The sequence below is a fragment of the Portunus trituberculatus genome, chromosome 48, assembly GCF_017591435.1.
Source record: "Portunus trituberculatus isolate SZX2019 chromosome 48, ASM1759143v1, whole genome shotgun sequence".
Lineage (NCBI taxonomy): Eukaryota > Metazoa > Arthropoda > Malacostraca > Decapoda > Portunidae > Portunus > Portunus trituberculatus.
The window spans coordinates 22020923-22035922 of NC_059302.1; the positions used below are offsets into that span (position 1 = coordinate 22020923).

A 15000-nucleotide genomic window follows, 5' to 3' on the forward strand; every position below is an offset into this window, starting at 1 on the left:
TGACAGTGCACCGGATGTTCCAGTCGCCCCCCGGAAGTAACTACTAACACAAATGAAAGTGTCGTCACCATAGGGGAGGATGCCGCAGACTCGATGCAACATGGACCGTTTGTTGGAGCTGGGTGGCCGGCACAGTGGTGGCACTCCCCACTGCAGCAGCTCCGAGTGTTGTGGCAATCTTTGTCTGACTCAACTGATTCCGATGACATTCCACTGAAACGTGTATATCATAATCTGGACGTCTACCAGCGATCTTTTGAATGTGCTACGTGTCACGTGCTTAGGGCACAGCATATACAGTGTGACAGAAAAGAAAAAAACCGACGCAAAATGAGGTGGTGGATTCTTGCCTTGTTGCTCGAGGTTTTGGCTGAGGCACGAGATGTCCTCTCCCGCTACGGAGACTATGGTGAGCACTGCCCTCCTGGCTACTGCAGGGTACTCGTAGCTATCTGAACTGTAATAATGTTTATGAATCGTTTGGTGATGGAACTTCGATGTATCATAGCGGTAAAAATATTGAAGGCATGGGAAAGTCAGGAAGATATTTAATACTTTCCACAAATGTAGTTCACTAGTTTGTGCAACTTTCAATTGCTATATCAGAAAGATCAGAAGCTCTCTTCATCTCTCAAGCACGGACATACTTGATCGGAGGCTTTCTTAACCATATTTCATATACATTATCAGCAAAGCATGCCTCATTCCCCGAGAACAAAAGCAACACGAATAATTAATCCACTTCAGCAGCAATTTAATGTAATGTTTTCTAAGCAATACTAAATGATTTTTTTTTTTTATCTCAAAATGAAGACTTTTCCGAAACGTATTTTCAAACCCAAGGTCTAGTTGTGTATGTAAAGCAAAAATATGACACCCAGAAGTACGCGTTACTCCTCAGGGTGCTACGCGGAGGTGGGCCGGGGATTGAGGTTGGCGCCTGACCGTGTTGACAGGTACGTCATCGCTGACACTCTACGTGACTGTAAGCGGGCGTGTGACCAAGCCTTCTTTGCCTGTAAATCATTCTCTTACAGGTGAGTCAGTGTGCGCGATGATAGAAAGGCGCTCTCTCTCTCTCTCTCTCTCTCTCTCTCTCTCTCTCTCTCTCTCTCTCTCTCTCTCTCTCTCTCTCTCTCTCTCTCTCTCTCTCTCTCTCTCTCTCTCTCTCTCTCTCTCTCTCTCTCTCTCTCTCTCTCTCTCTCTCTCTCTCTCTCTCTCTCTCTCTCTCTCTTATAAGAAATATATTAGAATAAACAAATTAGTTAGGCAGCAAATCTGTTCTAAAAGCTGTGATGACAGATTGGCCTCCGCTCACACATTCCGTAACGACACTAATGTACACCACACTGCCATGAATTGTGGTGACAGTGGCTATCAATATTTACTGCAAAACTCTTGACAGTAACAACCGGAGGCAGGAGAATGAGAACTGCCTTCTCTCCCGTGAAGACTCTCATTCCCTCAACACCAATGACTTCAGAGACTTCTTCAAGGATTTCGACTTCGATTACTATGAAAGGTCCTACAGTAGCAGAGAATGTGACAGTGACCTCAACAACATATATTATGGTGAGTAAATAGTTGGCTTTATAAATCTGTCATTAGAAACAAATAACAAAATGAATACATATAAATTAATGGAAATATAATCATTGTACATGTAAATGTCTCACCCCAATTCTGTCTAACTCTATAATACAAGAGTTAACCAGTACTCACTATCATTCATACCTTCCTTTGGTAAACTCCGGAACTCCCTGCCTGCTTCTGTATTTCCATCTTCCTACGACCTGACCTCTTTTAAGAGGGAGGTATCAATGCATTTGTCCCTTACTTTTTGATAACTCTTAATAGCTCTAAGGGAACTGGCAATCCAATGGGCCTTTTTTTTTTCATTTTTTGTTGCCGTTGGCCAACTGCCAACTCTTGCGTAATATATATATATATATATATATATATATATATATATATATATATATATATATATATATATATATATATATATATATATATATACATATATATTTATATACATACTGAAATACGTGAATGAGATGAATGCGACAATATGTGGTGCATTTGATCATCCAGTGTAAGAGTAACAATATCAATTTACACTGAGGAGAAATAAGCTGACGAAACGTTTGTCCTGAAAACTGACAGCCTATGCTTTTCAAGCCATTTGTCCCTATCCTCTGGCTAATTCTATCGGCTCTGTAAGAAGACTGGCAAATGAGTGGACCTTTTTTCTTTTATCTTTATATTTTTGTTGCCCTTGACCAGTCCTCCTCTCTTTCGTAAAAGAAAAAAAAATGCTATGGTTGACAATTTGGTGAAAGTGAGGCGAGATTGTTTTGATAAATTTATGTATTTACTGGTTTAATTAATTACTCTATGGGATCAACAGACTTCACCCCGATACCCCAAAACACCACATGCAATAATAAGTGGTTTCATTCACTAGCACAAACTAAGTAGAAAATCAAGAGTTAAAGAAGAGCAACCCGGTTAGAATGAATGTGACGATTGCGTTCAGTTCATTTCATACAAAATCCATCACACGTCACCCACTATCCCAATGATTCACTGAATGCATATCACTGACTCTTGTGGATCGTGGAAGTAACATTTGTCTGATAATTTCCAGTCGCTTTTTTGTTTATTCCTTTGCAAAATAACTGAACTTAATCTAAACTACATTGCTTAACTTAGTCTTCATATGAAATTGTTGATATCATTTCAGTGTTATAGTATTTGTTTCTTGTAAGTTTACGTACACAGAGAAACGTTAAGTAGTAAAAGTGAACAAACCAACATTGAAGTAGTTGGAGTTACTTACGTTTAATCATTCATCTTCATAAGTCTGTTATCTACAATTCCCTATTCAAACATTTATCAGATATATTTACATATTTTAGTACATATCCACAGGGACAAATAAAACAAATATTATAAAACAAGAAAAAATAAATGAAAACTTGCAATTCAACAAATCCTACCTAGTGTTCTTCAGCAAATGGTGGCGTTCAGTGATCATATCTCATTTTGTTTGGTTTCAAATGTAATTCAGTAATTGTCAACTGTTGTTTTATGTGGTTCTACATTTTATTTTATTCTGAACTTCTATTGTTTCTCCGTCCCAAATCAACCAGTCCATTAATTTACTTCTACATAACACAGTTACTTGACACCAAATACATCGTGGGCGTGTCTCTTTAGTGCGTCCGATACACAAAGGCTTTCTTGATAATTAAATCGCCCCTACAGGAAAATCCTATCTGGTCTCACAGCAGGTGTCAAACGATTCACTGGATTGATCTGCTTCATCCTTTATGATTCTCTCTCTCTCTCTCTCTCTCTCTGATCTAAAAGGATACCGACGCAGTTTATTTAGCCCACGGGAAATAGAGATTCTTGAGGCATGCGAGGGGAGCACGCCACCGTGGCCCTGAATGTAGATAAATGATAATGAAGCTGTGTAACTGCCATGCATCACGTGCTACGCTTCTTTGCATCGCTACAAAGAGTTTTTCAAATGACGCTAAGTTGTTACACCTAACAGACAGTCTTTGCAATTACACTAATGTCTGAACATGAAATGTCAAGGACACGGCTTCTTTAACAATAAAATTTTCATCAACATTTCTTTCATATTTAAAGAGATGAGGTTTTACCTTGCTCTGAAGTTAAGTAGCACCAAGGAGCAAATACAAGGCCAAAGCCGCAGAGGCAGTTGCTTCCCTTCCTGACCGCAAATACTGCAGGAAGTAGCAAAGGATTTACTTCCACAAACATTCAACGCAAAAATCAATTTCAAGTTTTCCTACTTGTCTTCCTGTCTTTCTCAATTTGTCCTCCTGATCCTGCACTGGTGACGGAACCGAGAGATACCGGATTTCAATGTGCACTCAAATTTGTCTCCTTTCATGTCTTCGCTTCTATTTACCTGGCAGATGATAGGTACAGGACGGAGGACGAGAGACTGTGACCTTGCAATTAGTAGGTAACTCTACCAAGACGCCTCATGTTAGCGTGGCGTGGTAAGGATGAAGGCAAACTCTCTCCTGTAATGCATGTACTTCAGCTGAAGGATAACAAACAGTTGGGGAACTTGGCACTTGGATCAATATGTAGGAAAGGCTTGCCTTGACATTGTATCTCTTATCGATATTCATTTTGTGTCTATTGTCGTTTATGCATTTTTAGTCTAATGATAAAATCTATGGTAACAAAAACATGAGCCATTATTTGAGCTGCTGATTAGTGGGATAGTAAAGGGAATGAGACAGGTGTGCCGATGATTGATGTATACTGAACTTCGCGCTCTCCGCCTGTTAGCCAGACCCACCTGTTCTAGAGGTCAGCACCCTTGGGGCGGAAGGCGTCATTTTGTTTAAGTAAATAGAGGAAGGTGCGCCCCCACACTTCTTCCACAAAAGCGGTTTGACCTTAGTGGCAACAACCTTCATTTAGAGTGATATCAGCCATCATCAGCCTTCTCATGGATGAGACGGTAGTCTGGTGGGAATGATTCTAGGGACAATTGAGTGAGATGGGACGATAAAACAATGAATTCCCAACACGAAGTGGTCTTTGGGATATAATGATTTCATTATGTGAGGAACAATTTTTCCGGTTCTGTGTTGTAATCCCTCTCCTTCCCTTTCCGTTTTCCTCTTGCCGGTCCGAATAGAAAAGGATTGCCAAGATTATAATAATAGTTTATTTTTTTCTGGCAACAACGCAGCAGTGTTCACACTTACATTAATATACCTTCTGCACAGAATTCAAGAGCTGTACATCGTTTTGAGTCAGCATTCCCACGTGTCACCAACACCTGCCTGATTATGTGCGAATAGTGTGTGATGTTAAGCAGGGAAGTGTTGTGTATCCAATGATTAGAAACAATAGATAGATAAATGCACTAATGAATAACTTGGCGTTACCCACAAGCACAGGTATTGGAAAATGAAGTGATTCAAAGATCACAGATTGCCTGACGTCTGCCTACTAAGTAACACTGCTTAGGGACTGTCCTGATGACATGCGAGCACACGCCTCGTCATGTGCCGTTTATTGTCACTCGGGTGGTGCCGGTGACATAACAATAGCACTGCTGTTGTAGCCTCGCAGGGAAACAATGCATCGGACCTCGTATCCGTCCATGATGATTTGTTGACCAATCTGACGGATACATACTTTTCTACAAGGGAGTTCCCCGTTGGACACAGCACCTGGTAGCCTAATGACCACTGTCAATACCCTCTCAACCCGCCGTCCTTACCTGACCGAGGCACTCTCCGCACCTCTAACGTGACAAATAATCTGAATAAAATATGCACCATCACGTCCGTTGTATTACATTAAAAAAAAATTTAATACAGTTACAAAACAGCTAGGAAAACTTGATATCTACAGTGGAGTCGATATTATACAATGAAGAAAATAAATGCTAATAATTTGCTCTCAACAAATTTTTTTTATTTTTATTTATTAGGTTTAAATAAGAGGGTCGATAAAATGAATTCAAAGAAATAAAACCGTTAAAATTATTCATTCATTGATTTTGGTTTCGAAGCAGTCACCCGAGTTGACTTGAGGGACTATTGAAACTAAACCGACGCAGAGGTAATGATGCTGGAGTCGTGGGAAAACAACCGCGGCTGCAGACGAGAGTAAGTATGGGTGGCTCAGGGTGCGGAAAAGAACGTCACATGTTATTTCATTGTCTGGCAGAGGGTTGGATGGTGCTCGAGTACACACACAAGCGGAAGAGGCAGATTTGCTAAGTTCCATCCAAGGACGTAACTATAATTGACGTGTTTCTGCTTTTTTACTCTTTGGTTAAGTGAGCGTAAGGAGGAAGAGGGTGTAACCTGACGAACAGGTGAGGAGAGAAAGAGCTGAGGGTGCTTAAGGTCGAGCTGCGGCGGGGAGTCTCCCGGTGTTGTCCCAAACGCTGTAATTGAACGTCTCGCAACAAAGGACAAAGTCTGTAATGTTGACTTTGTACCAATTAACAGCACCACTGAATGGAAAGTGGAAGACTAGTTATGACCTCCTTTTATCCCAACTGGCAGAAAATGTGCACCACAATAGTGGGGAGCGGAACTGTTGCTGCAACTCATTTACAAGCGCAGGCGGATGTGACGTCATCTTCCCAACGGGACATTGAATGTAGGGCCAAGGGACGTGACACTCTCAGACAGGACGAGCGAACCTGCGGCTGTGCCAGGTTGCGACGTTGGCCGCGTGTCTCGCTGTCCTCAGTCAAGTATCTCTGTTCCCGTCGGCGCCGCCGCAGCCGTCGCCGCTTACACTTAGTCGGCGGCTTGGTGCTTAACCGGATTCTTTTTTTTTATAATTTGAAGTTCTTTCCGGCACGCTTTTGTATTCTTGTGGATGTTTTTCCGTCATTGGCATGGTGCAATAGGTAGTGGACACACGTTACTGAAACAAAGAAAGAAAAAAACAGTTACCAAGTGAAGACTTCTGGTGATCTGCAGCAGTGCCTCGGATTTGTCACAGCTCTCGAACTTAACATGAACACTTGAGCACACTTTTGAAGAATACATGAGGTTGAATTACTGCTTAGTCGACCCTCCAGCGGCTCTGTTGAAACTCGTTTCACCTAATGTAAAAATAAAGGTGAAGGTGAAGAATTTACGGTAGCCATGGGAGGGAAAAGATGTCGTGGCGTGCCGCATGGTATCATTCTCTGGTTTGTTTTGCTTGTTGGTCGTGGTCAGTGCGACTATATGGTTGGTGGAAAGTTGTCTTCTGGAAACACCATCGGCGACACTAATTACTTCCACATTCTGGTGGAGGAAGCCACGCATTCCCGCGCACCCAGGCCTGAGGTGCCCTGGATCTGGCCCGGAGGTGCAGAAAGCGAGCACTTGGTGTTGAATACAGGTAATTCCCACCTTAATGACACAACACGTTTCTCTCATTTGCATGGTTAAGAGTTATGTCTGCCTTTACAATGCCAGTTCATTCTTTAAATAAAACAAAATTATTGGTATTTCCGTAAATATCTGTAAGCGGGACATCCATGGCATTACATCTTGAGGTGTGACAGCTGTGTAGTGGCTGTCACTCAGTGCTGAACGTGAAGGAAAAAATCAAGTATAACCTGCTCCGCGTCATCTGCACAAATTTTGTACACTGAAAACCAAAGAAAAAAAAAGGGATAATTTCGTCTTATTTTATGTGTAGTTTACTAACAAGCGACTAACATAGGATGTATTTATTGGTATTGATGATAATGGTGGTGTTTGACAAAGAAAAAGATATAGGGAAACGGAAGAAAACCTCTAAAATTTCCTAGCCGGAGGTAAAAATGTCTACGTTCTTTTTTGTTTCCGATAGATACGATAAATGTTGTATGGACAAAAGCCTTTACTCCTCTGTATGGTTATGTATGTAGCAACTTGAATCTTTCTTGATAGCTTGATAGCCTGCCTTGTAAGAGTGTCATTCCACCTTTCCACAGGAGGAAGAACCTGCTACGACCTCAGGAGAACCAACATGAGAATCGACAGTCGGTTCATCAGGAGAGAGCTGAGGACCCGAAACAGACGTGAATGTGAGATGGAGTGTGACCGCCAGTCCTACTGCAGGGGCTTCAACTACCGGTGAGGACTGCCGCTCAATTATGTTTTGGTTGCGTAAAAAAAATGGATAAAATGGATAAATAATAGGATGAAATGAATAATGAAATAAAATAACAACAATGACGATAATAATAATAATATTAATAATAATAATGATAATAATAATAATAATAATAATAATAATAATAATAATAATAATAATAATAATAATGATAATATATTAATAATAACAATAATAAATGAATGAAGAGAAAAGTAAAAATAAAGGTTGACATGCGTCATTTGAATAATGTTGACGGGGAAAAAAATTGCATCTAATTTTGAAATATGTGGAAACCCGACATAATGTATACAACCCTGACAACCCAGTGTGAATACTCCATTGTTTACAGGTAGACCTTTTCTTTAATAGTATAATTTTGTTAATCACGCAGGGTCTGTTAGCGACTTGTCACAACTGTAGCTATTACATCCACAACAACGGCAACATGAGTGACGATGATGAGAAAAACGTAACCACAGCCTCTTACATGGCCGTGCACGGGGAGGGGAGTAGAGGGAGAGGAATGATTACCAAACCACTTAGAGATAATCAAAGACACCTGGAAGAGGAAAGCAAGAAAGAACCGTATCGTAAAACATTTGAAGGATGTTCTTTTCATTCCAGTGGCTGTTTGGCAAAGGTTCTGCGTTGTTAACCCATTCAGTATCATGACACGTTCCTAAATTTATTCTGCTTACTATTTGGTGATTTTATATAGCTTCAGAAACATGTGTGGGTTGAAATAATGAAAACTGTGGCCATTAATCTTGTGACCTCCATATACCCTTCCTAATGTCAAAAAAATATCTAATCGTACACAAATCTCAATGTAAAAATGTGTCCCAGTATAAAAGGGGTTGATAAGGCAGAAACAACCAGAAGAATACAACTAATCATCTCTGTGGCCTTAGATTAGAAAAGTCTTGGTAAGAGAATTTAAGAATATGGGCAGAAGACACAAGCTTGAAACTAAGTATATCCTGAACAGCAATATTTTCGCCCCTACTCTGAGCCCAGGGCGTGTGTTGAAAAAATGTGTCACGAGGTCGGGCGCTTTTGTTTTCTCGCGTGACTTCCTTCCCCCTCGCACCTCATTACCATCCCTGTGTGTTGGCGTCAGCATCCGCCTTAAATAAAGGATCATAAATAGGTTTCCTTGCCCAAAGTAACAGTTCTAGATATGCGAGATAAGAACCACAATGCATTATCTTTATTTTATTTCATTTTATTCTTTTTTTTTTTTCTTCTTTTTGGTGCTGGTGGTGGTGATGGTGGTGGTGGTGTGGGGGATGGAATGCGGTTGGTGCTGATGGAGGAAGGAAGATGGAAGTTGCGGTATTTATGATGTGATAACTCCTGACACGCCATTCTATTTAGGGATGGTGTGTGTGTGTGTGTGTGTGTGTGTGTGTGTGTGTGTGTGTGTGTGTGTGTGTGTGTGTGTGTGTGTGTGTTTATGGTAAAAAAAAAAAAAAAAAAGCGACAAATACTCTGTGGGACACCCAGCTACAGTTATGTATCGCCAGACAACATACAATAGTGATGCTCACCGTGCAGTGTGTCGGCAGGTTCAAGACTCAAGGGTTCAACCAGTACAGAAACAACTGTCAGCTGAGTTACCAGGACGGAAGCAGCGACTTCGACTTCCACAGTGACCTGGATTTTGACTTCTATGAGAAGGACTACAACTCTCGGAACTGCCACACGTAAGCCAGAGAAAACCTAGCACTATAGAGGAACCAGAGAGCAATAACTGCTCAGTAAGCACGAAGAGGAAGGACTGAGTATCTCATTTCTGCTGTCTAGATGTTCCTCTCTTGTTTTAGTGACTTAGAGTTGCTTTTGTTGTTGTTATTGCTGTTGTTGTTCAGAATGTTAGATAATTATTTGCTTGCTATAGTAACAGATTATTGTCATTTCCCTTCTTACTCTAGTACATACAGCTGTTATCTGTGTATCTGCTAAAATAATCTTTTTACTAAGCAATGTTTTAGATATGGGCTTGCTATATTAATTAGACTTCTCCTTAGTATTCATAATTTCTTATCGTTGGAATTTTTGCATTCTTTTCTCAAAAAAATATCCTTTTTAGCTTCAATATAATGTACGCATGCACAATATTGTACTACGCATGCACATTATTGTATTCTTAATCATCACTCTTTCTCACTTTAGCTCTGAATCCCTTACTGTTGAGGAGACCCCAGATCACTCCAGGTAAGTTGTTCAGTACTGTTCGGCTTTTACTGTTCGATTCTCTCTACACTTAATACTTTATGTTAATTAGTATCCTTTAGTGGTTCTCTCACTCACAATCATAATTAATGCCTATACCATCACCATCATGCAACCATCGTCTACAACACATCTACCAGCATTGTTATCTTGTTAATACGACTCTACTCTGACAGGGACCAAGGCGGCGGAGGAGGGTACTATGGCGGTGGTCGAGACGGTAAGCCTCCCACGTTGTGTATCGTGAAGGGATGTTGTCTTTGTTGTCCTTCACCTGACGTCTGTTTAATCCCTTCAGTACAGTGACGCGTTTCCATATACGAGTATATTCTGGATACTGTTTGGTGATTTTATACAGCTTCAGAAACTTAGCTGGGGGATTAAAATAGTGAAGACTGTGGCTATTAATCTTCTGACCTTCATAGACTACTCGTGCACAAATCTCAAGGTAAAAAATGTCCCAGTATCGAAGGGGTTAAGGTTAAAGGTTCACTATAAATGCAAAGTCTCTACATTGTACTTTTACATGTAATGGTTCATGTTGAGTATGTATATAATATATATATATATATATATATATATATATATATATATATATATATATATATATATATATATATATATATATATATATATATATATATATATATATATATTCAACACATGAAATGCTGCTTTGAGAAAGGAACAAGCGGAAGACATGGTTAACTTCTTCAGTGCTATGACGCGTTTTCATACTCATTCTGCTTTCTATTTGGTGATTTTATACAGCTTTAGAAACTTAGATGGGAGATTGAAATAGTGAAAACTCTGGCCATTAATCTTCTGACCTCCATAGACCCTTTCTGATGTAAATAAAGTCACCTAACCATACCCAAAACTCATGGTAAAAATGCGTCACAATACTCAAGAGATTAACAACGAGTGTTTGAAAAATATGCAAGTGTGCTATAAGCTATCAGACGTTTTCTATCAATTTAGGTCTGCAGCGTCTCGCTCATGCGATCAATGGCGGACTTTAGAATATCGCAGAAATATTCACCCCTTTTTGTTTTCCACTGTTAACATATTCAGGTTTGATTCACTCAGACATCACGTATAGTCTGTATCAACAACGAACTTCATTCACTTTGTCTGTATGTAGTATTTGTTTGTTTCATCAGAAACAAACTTCATTTTCCCTAGAGCATTGTTGCAGGGTGAAGCTTGGCACGGAACCATCAGTAAAACAGCTGAATGCTGAAACATTCTTATTTTCATTAATTTCTAATAGGAATAAACTTTGTCTAATGGAAGAACTGCTGGTGATCACCGATCCAATCTGTTTCAGAGGAGACACCCATGAAAATATTTCCTTTTTCAATATATTTCGTTCAACTTTTGCTGCAAAACTTCCATATCAAAATTGACCCGTGGCTGTTGTGAATGTAGAGACAAGGCTTTCCTCCGACACGGCGACACCGTGAAAAATATAATTGAATAAACAGATGAGTGAATGAATAAATAAAATTTAAAGAAATCGTGTATGTCGTGATATTAGTAATAAAGACAAATTAAAACTGTTTTATCCAGTACGTATTTTCTATTTCTATATATGATGGCCTTGGTGACAGCAATCAGCTTCTCCATGTGCACTCCGCTCCGCTTCCCATTTTCATCTTAAGATCTAATATTGCCGCCCTCTAGGCGTGAACCTCTGCTCACCAGGATACTGAGGACATAGTTGACATTCTTTACTTTCTTTTTTCATGTACATGAAAGCCTCGGTGTGCCACATGCCTCGCATGCCTCACCTCAACTTTCTAATGAATATAATATAAGACTTAACCCTCACGACCAGCGCTTTGACATACACAGGGTATGTGTGTGTGTGTGTGTGTGTGTGTGTGTGTGTGTGTGTGTGTTCATCTTACATCCAGTGACGCCCCCATGATTTACTCATCATCAGTTTGCATTAATTTTCACTTCCACTTTTCTTTGATCCAAGGAAAGCAATCCATCTCAAGCATAGACGAGACGCTTTATTCTCTTTGCATGTATGTGATATAATCGGAAGCTATCATATTTTCATTCTATCGTTCTCCACAACACCCATTGAATATATGCAACATGTTCCCCGCTCCACTCATATGTCTCCACATTCCACCGTGGCCTGCCCTCAGAGTGCTTCCGGTTGGTGCAGGAGCAGAGAGCCATCAGTGAGAGAGAGGCAGCAGGAAGTCTGAATGCGCGGGACATCAGAGAGTGTGAATCAGTCTGCGAGCAGTCATGGCAATTCATCTGTAAAGTTTTCTCCTTCAGGTTAGTGGAGGCATGACCGGAAAAGGTTCCATCCAAAGAAACAGACTGGAAACGTGTGGTGCTGCCGCAAAAATTGTGGCGACCTCCTCAACAGTTTGCAGTTAACTTATTTGGTGCTGTCTTTCTTAACGTGTTTTGTCTTTCTTTCATTTGCGAGTAGTATGCACTAAACTGTTTCTGTCTTTCTAGTGGCACACTTTTTCGATTTTCCGCACATCCCCTGTCTTTCCCAGACTACTCCTCTCCGCCAGTCTGTGACGTGAGGCATCAAGAAAAATAACTTTTTGCTCTCATAAGAAAACGCGCGAGGAGAAAGTCAGAGAGAAAAAACGTTCTCTAACCCGGAAGAGGCGACCCTTTTGTTGTTTCGTGTTGGTAGATTCCCTCTTTCCCTTTATCTGTGGCGGGAAGTGTGCGTTGCCTGCGTCCTGTGAGTGGTAGGAGATATTTATGTTGTTTGGAGTTTGCTTTCCTTCCAAATGTAATAATCCTCACTTCAGTAACACTCACCACTAGTGATTTTAGCAGTAAGCCAACTCTTTCATCTCCTGTATAAGGCAGATCTTTTCTCCCTCACGTAGGAGGTCGGCGTTTTTCCTGACACTATGAACCTTCTTCCCTCGTGGAGACTAGTGGAAAAATCAATTAAGATTTTGTAAAAGTTCAAGTTTCTGCTACACTGGAGACGGCTGGGTTGACTCTGAAGGAAGGGGTCTAGTGGTGGGTCTTATGGAAGCTGACAGGCGGCTTTTTTAGCGATGTGGGACAGACGGCAGGATAAGGATGAAAGTTTATGGATGGGACAGAACGAGCAGTTTGCAATTAGGGAATAAATACGATCAGTTCACGAGGAGTAAACTATGAAATTACTGTGTGAACAATAGTACTGGTTTCTTCTTCAGCTAAATGAAATGTAACACAAGTTTAAGATATGATTTTCAGATAGAACTGCCTCAAAAAATGAATTGCTGATAACTCAAACATTTTCGTGACTATGGTTCTGATTTTTTAAAGTAAAATCCTGCAGTTACTGAAATAACGAGTCTCACAGCGTCGTTGGTGATTAAAACATTGAAATGATAGATATACACCTCATTCACTTCGTCACCAGGGATGCTGCTGTGGTTACGGTGAGGAGGGTTCCGTTAACCCTAAAGCAGCGCCGGGTGTTATGTTCAGGGACAAGGCCGCCTGTCCCGGACCTTAACACCGAGGGAACAAAGGACTCGACCAACACCCGAGGATAAGATCGAATATTTGTGCTGCTCCCACCTTGTGTCTTTGTCTCGTTCCCTCCCTGTGCTAATTTTACCAAATAGGATTTCAGTGAAGCATCGAACAACGAGATGATTTGACACTCATTAACAGAACCTCTTCATGACCTCACGTAGTTAAGATACAATTATGTCTATTGAGCATTAATCGTGAAGGACATCATTATTCAAATCAAGGTGTGGTTAGGCTCTGAATTACCAAGTATCTCGTCGGCTTAATCGGTCAACACTCAATATACTGTAGTGAAAACTAATGAGAATTTTGTGGATATTTTCGTAACTCTGGTGAAAAATTAACAAGGATTCCGCATCACTGAAGGCAGAAAAACATACCCATGAGAACTTGCCTTGCTGCTTGAGTAAAATGATCGTTCAAAAATCAAAATCTAAGCCTTGGCAGCGAGACTGACGCAAGAATACAGACAAAGGAAGGCATGGGAGAACAAGGGACACTGAATAACGTTTTAGGTACCGAGATGACAAGCTTGTCCTCGCCGGTATTGTAAGTGTCGATACATCATTAGAAGGGAAATAGTACATGTTCGGAAACACTTTGGTCCCTCACCACCACTGTTTTCCAAAGGCTCCAGTTGAATATACTAGTGTTTTTTTACCTCCTCAGTAAAATGACGCGTTTCTACTCGTATATTCATTCTTTTTACTATTTGGTGATTTTATGCAGTTTTAGAAACTCATGTGGGAAATTAAAATAATGAAGACACTGGTTAGTAATTTTATGACCTCCATAGACCCTTCGTAATGTCAATAAAATAGTTTAATAGTACACAAAACTGATGGTAAAAATGTGTCTTAGTATTGAAGGGGTTAAGGGGTTATTTCTATGATTCCAATGATGGATTGGTAACATTTCTAGTTTACTAAAAGGAGAAACTGTCTTGAAAACCCAGCTAGTTGTCATTGTGGTCTTGGAAAATTGCCGTAGTAGGAGGGAAAGGCGTTTCTTAATACAGGCGTAAGAGACCCCACCGTGGCCTTGGGTATGGATATATAGAGGGGTGTCAGGTTGTTGGTGGGTGGAGGGGCATCATATAACTCCCAAGCACCGGCCGGCCCCGCCTTGTGGATGAGGTGGAGTGAGGAACAGAGGAAAGCGTGTAATTGTTTTGTTCTTACCGCAATGTATAAGTCTCGGTGTTCCGGTTGAAGCACTTCGTGTGTTTTCCTTTTTTCCTTTTTATTTATTTCTTGTTTTTTTTTTTTTTACGTCATGGCCATTCTTTTTTCGTAGTCCTTTTTTTTTATCTTATTCCATTTTCACTTCATCTCTTTTTTCTTTCCGTTTTCTTTTTTAGTGCTGTAAGAGAAGTAACATCAATATCTGCAACTGAAGAAAACGACAAAGATAAGAATAATAATAGAAAAAGATGTAAAACAGAACAATATAAGTATCCATACACCTTTTATCACCTCATCATCTCACCTTAATTAATGGTCGTATTGTTCTCACCTGTACACACCACCTTCTCACTTATTATTTCTTATCGCCTCCTTAACCTTCTTCATTTCC

General features: G+C 40.3%; 1 protein-coding gene across 3 annotated transcripts in view; it reads left to right on the forward strand.

Annotated features, from left to right (window-relative positions):
• LOC123498782 overlaps positions 1-15000 on the forward strand; it is an 18869-nt gene that overhangs the window by 10 nt on the left and 3859 nt on the right. For 2 of the 3 annotated variants that reach the window (XM_045246203.1, XM_045246204.1), the window contains exons 1-8: positions 1-409; positions 902-1037; positions 1406-1572; positions 7499-7640; positions 9231-9368; positions 9838-9879; positions 10074-10117; positions 12060-12198. The exon at positions 1-409 is cut by the window's left edge. In XM_045246203.1, coding sequence (XP_045102138.1) covers positions 94-409; positions 902-1037; positions 1406-1572; positions 7499-7640; positions 9231-9368; positions 9838-9879; positions 10074-10117; positions 12060-12198 — 1124 coding nt within the window. In that variant the 5' untranslated portion in view covers positions 1-93. The remainder of the gene's footprint in view (positions 410-901; positions 1038-1405; positions 1573-7498; positions 7641-9230; positions 9369-9837; positions 9880-10073; positions 10118-12059; positions 12199-15000) is intronic. The other variant, XM_045246205.1, reaches the window with a different exon arrangement.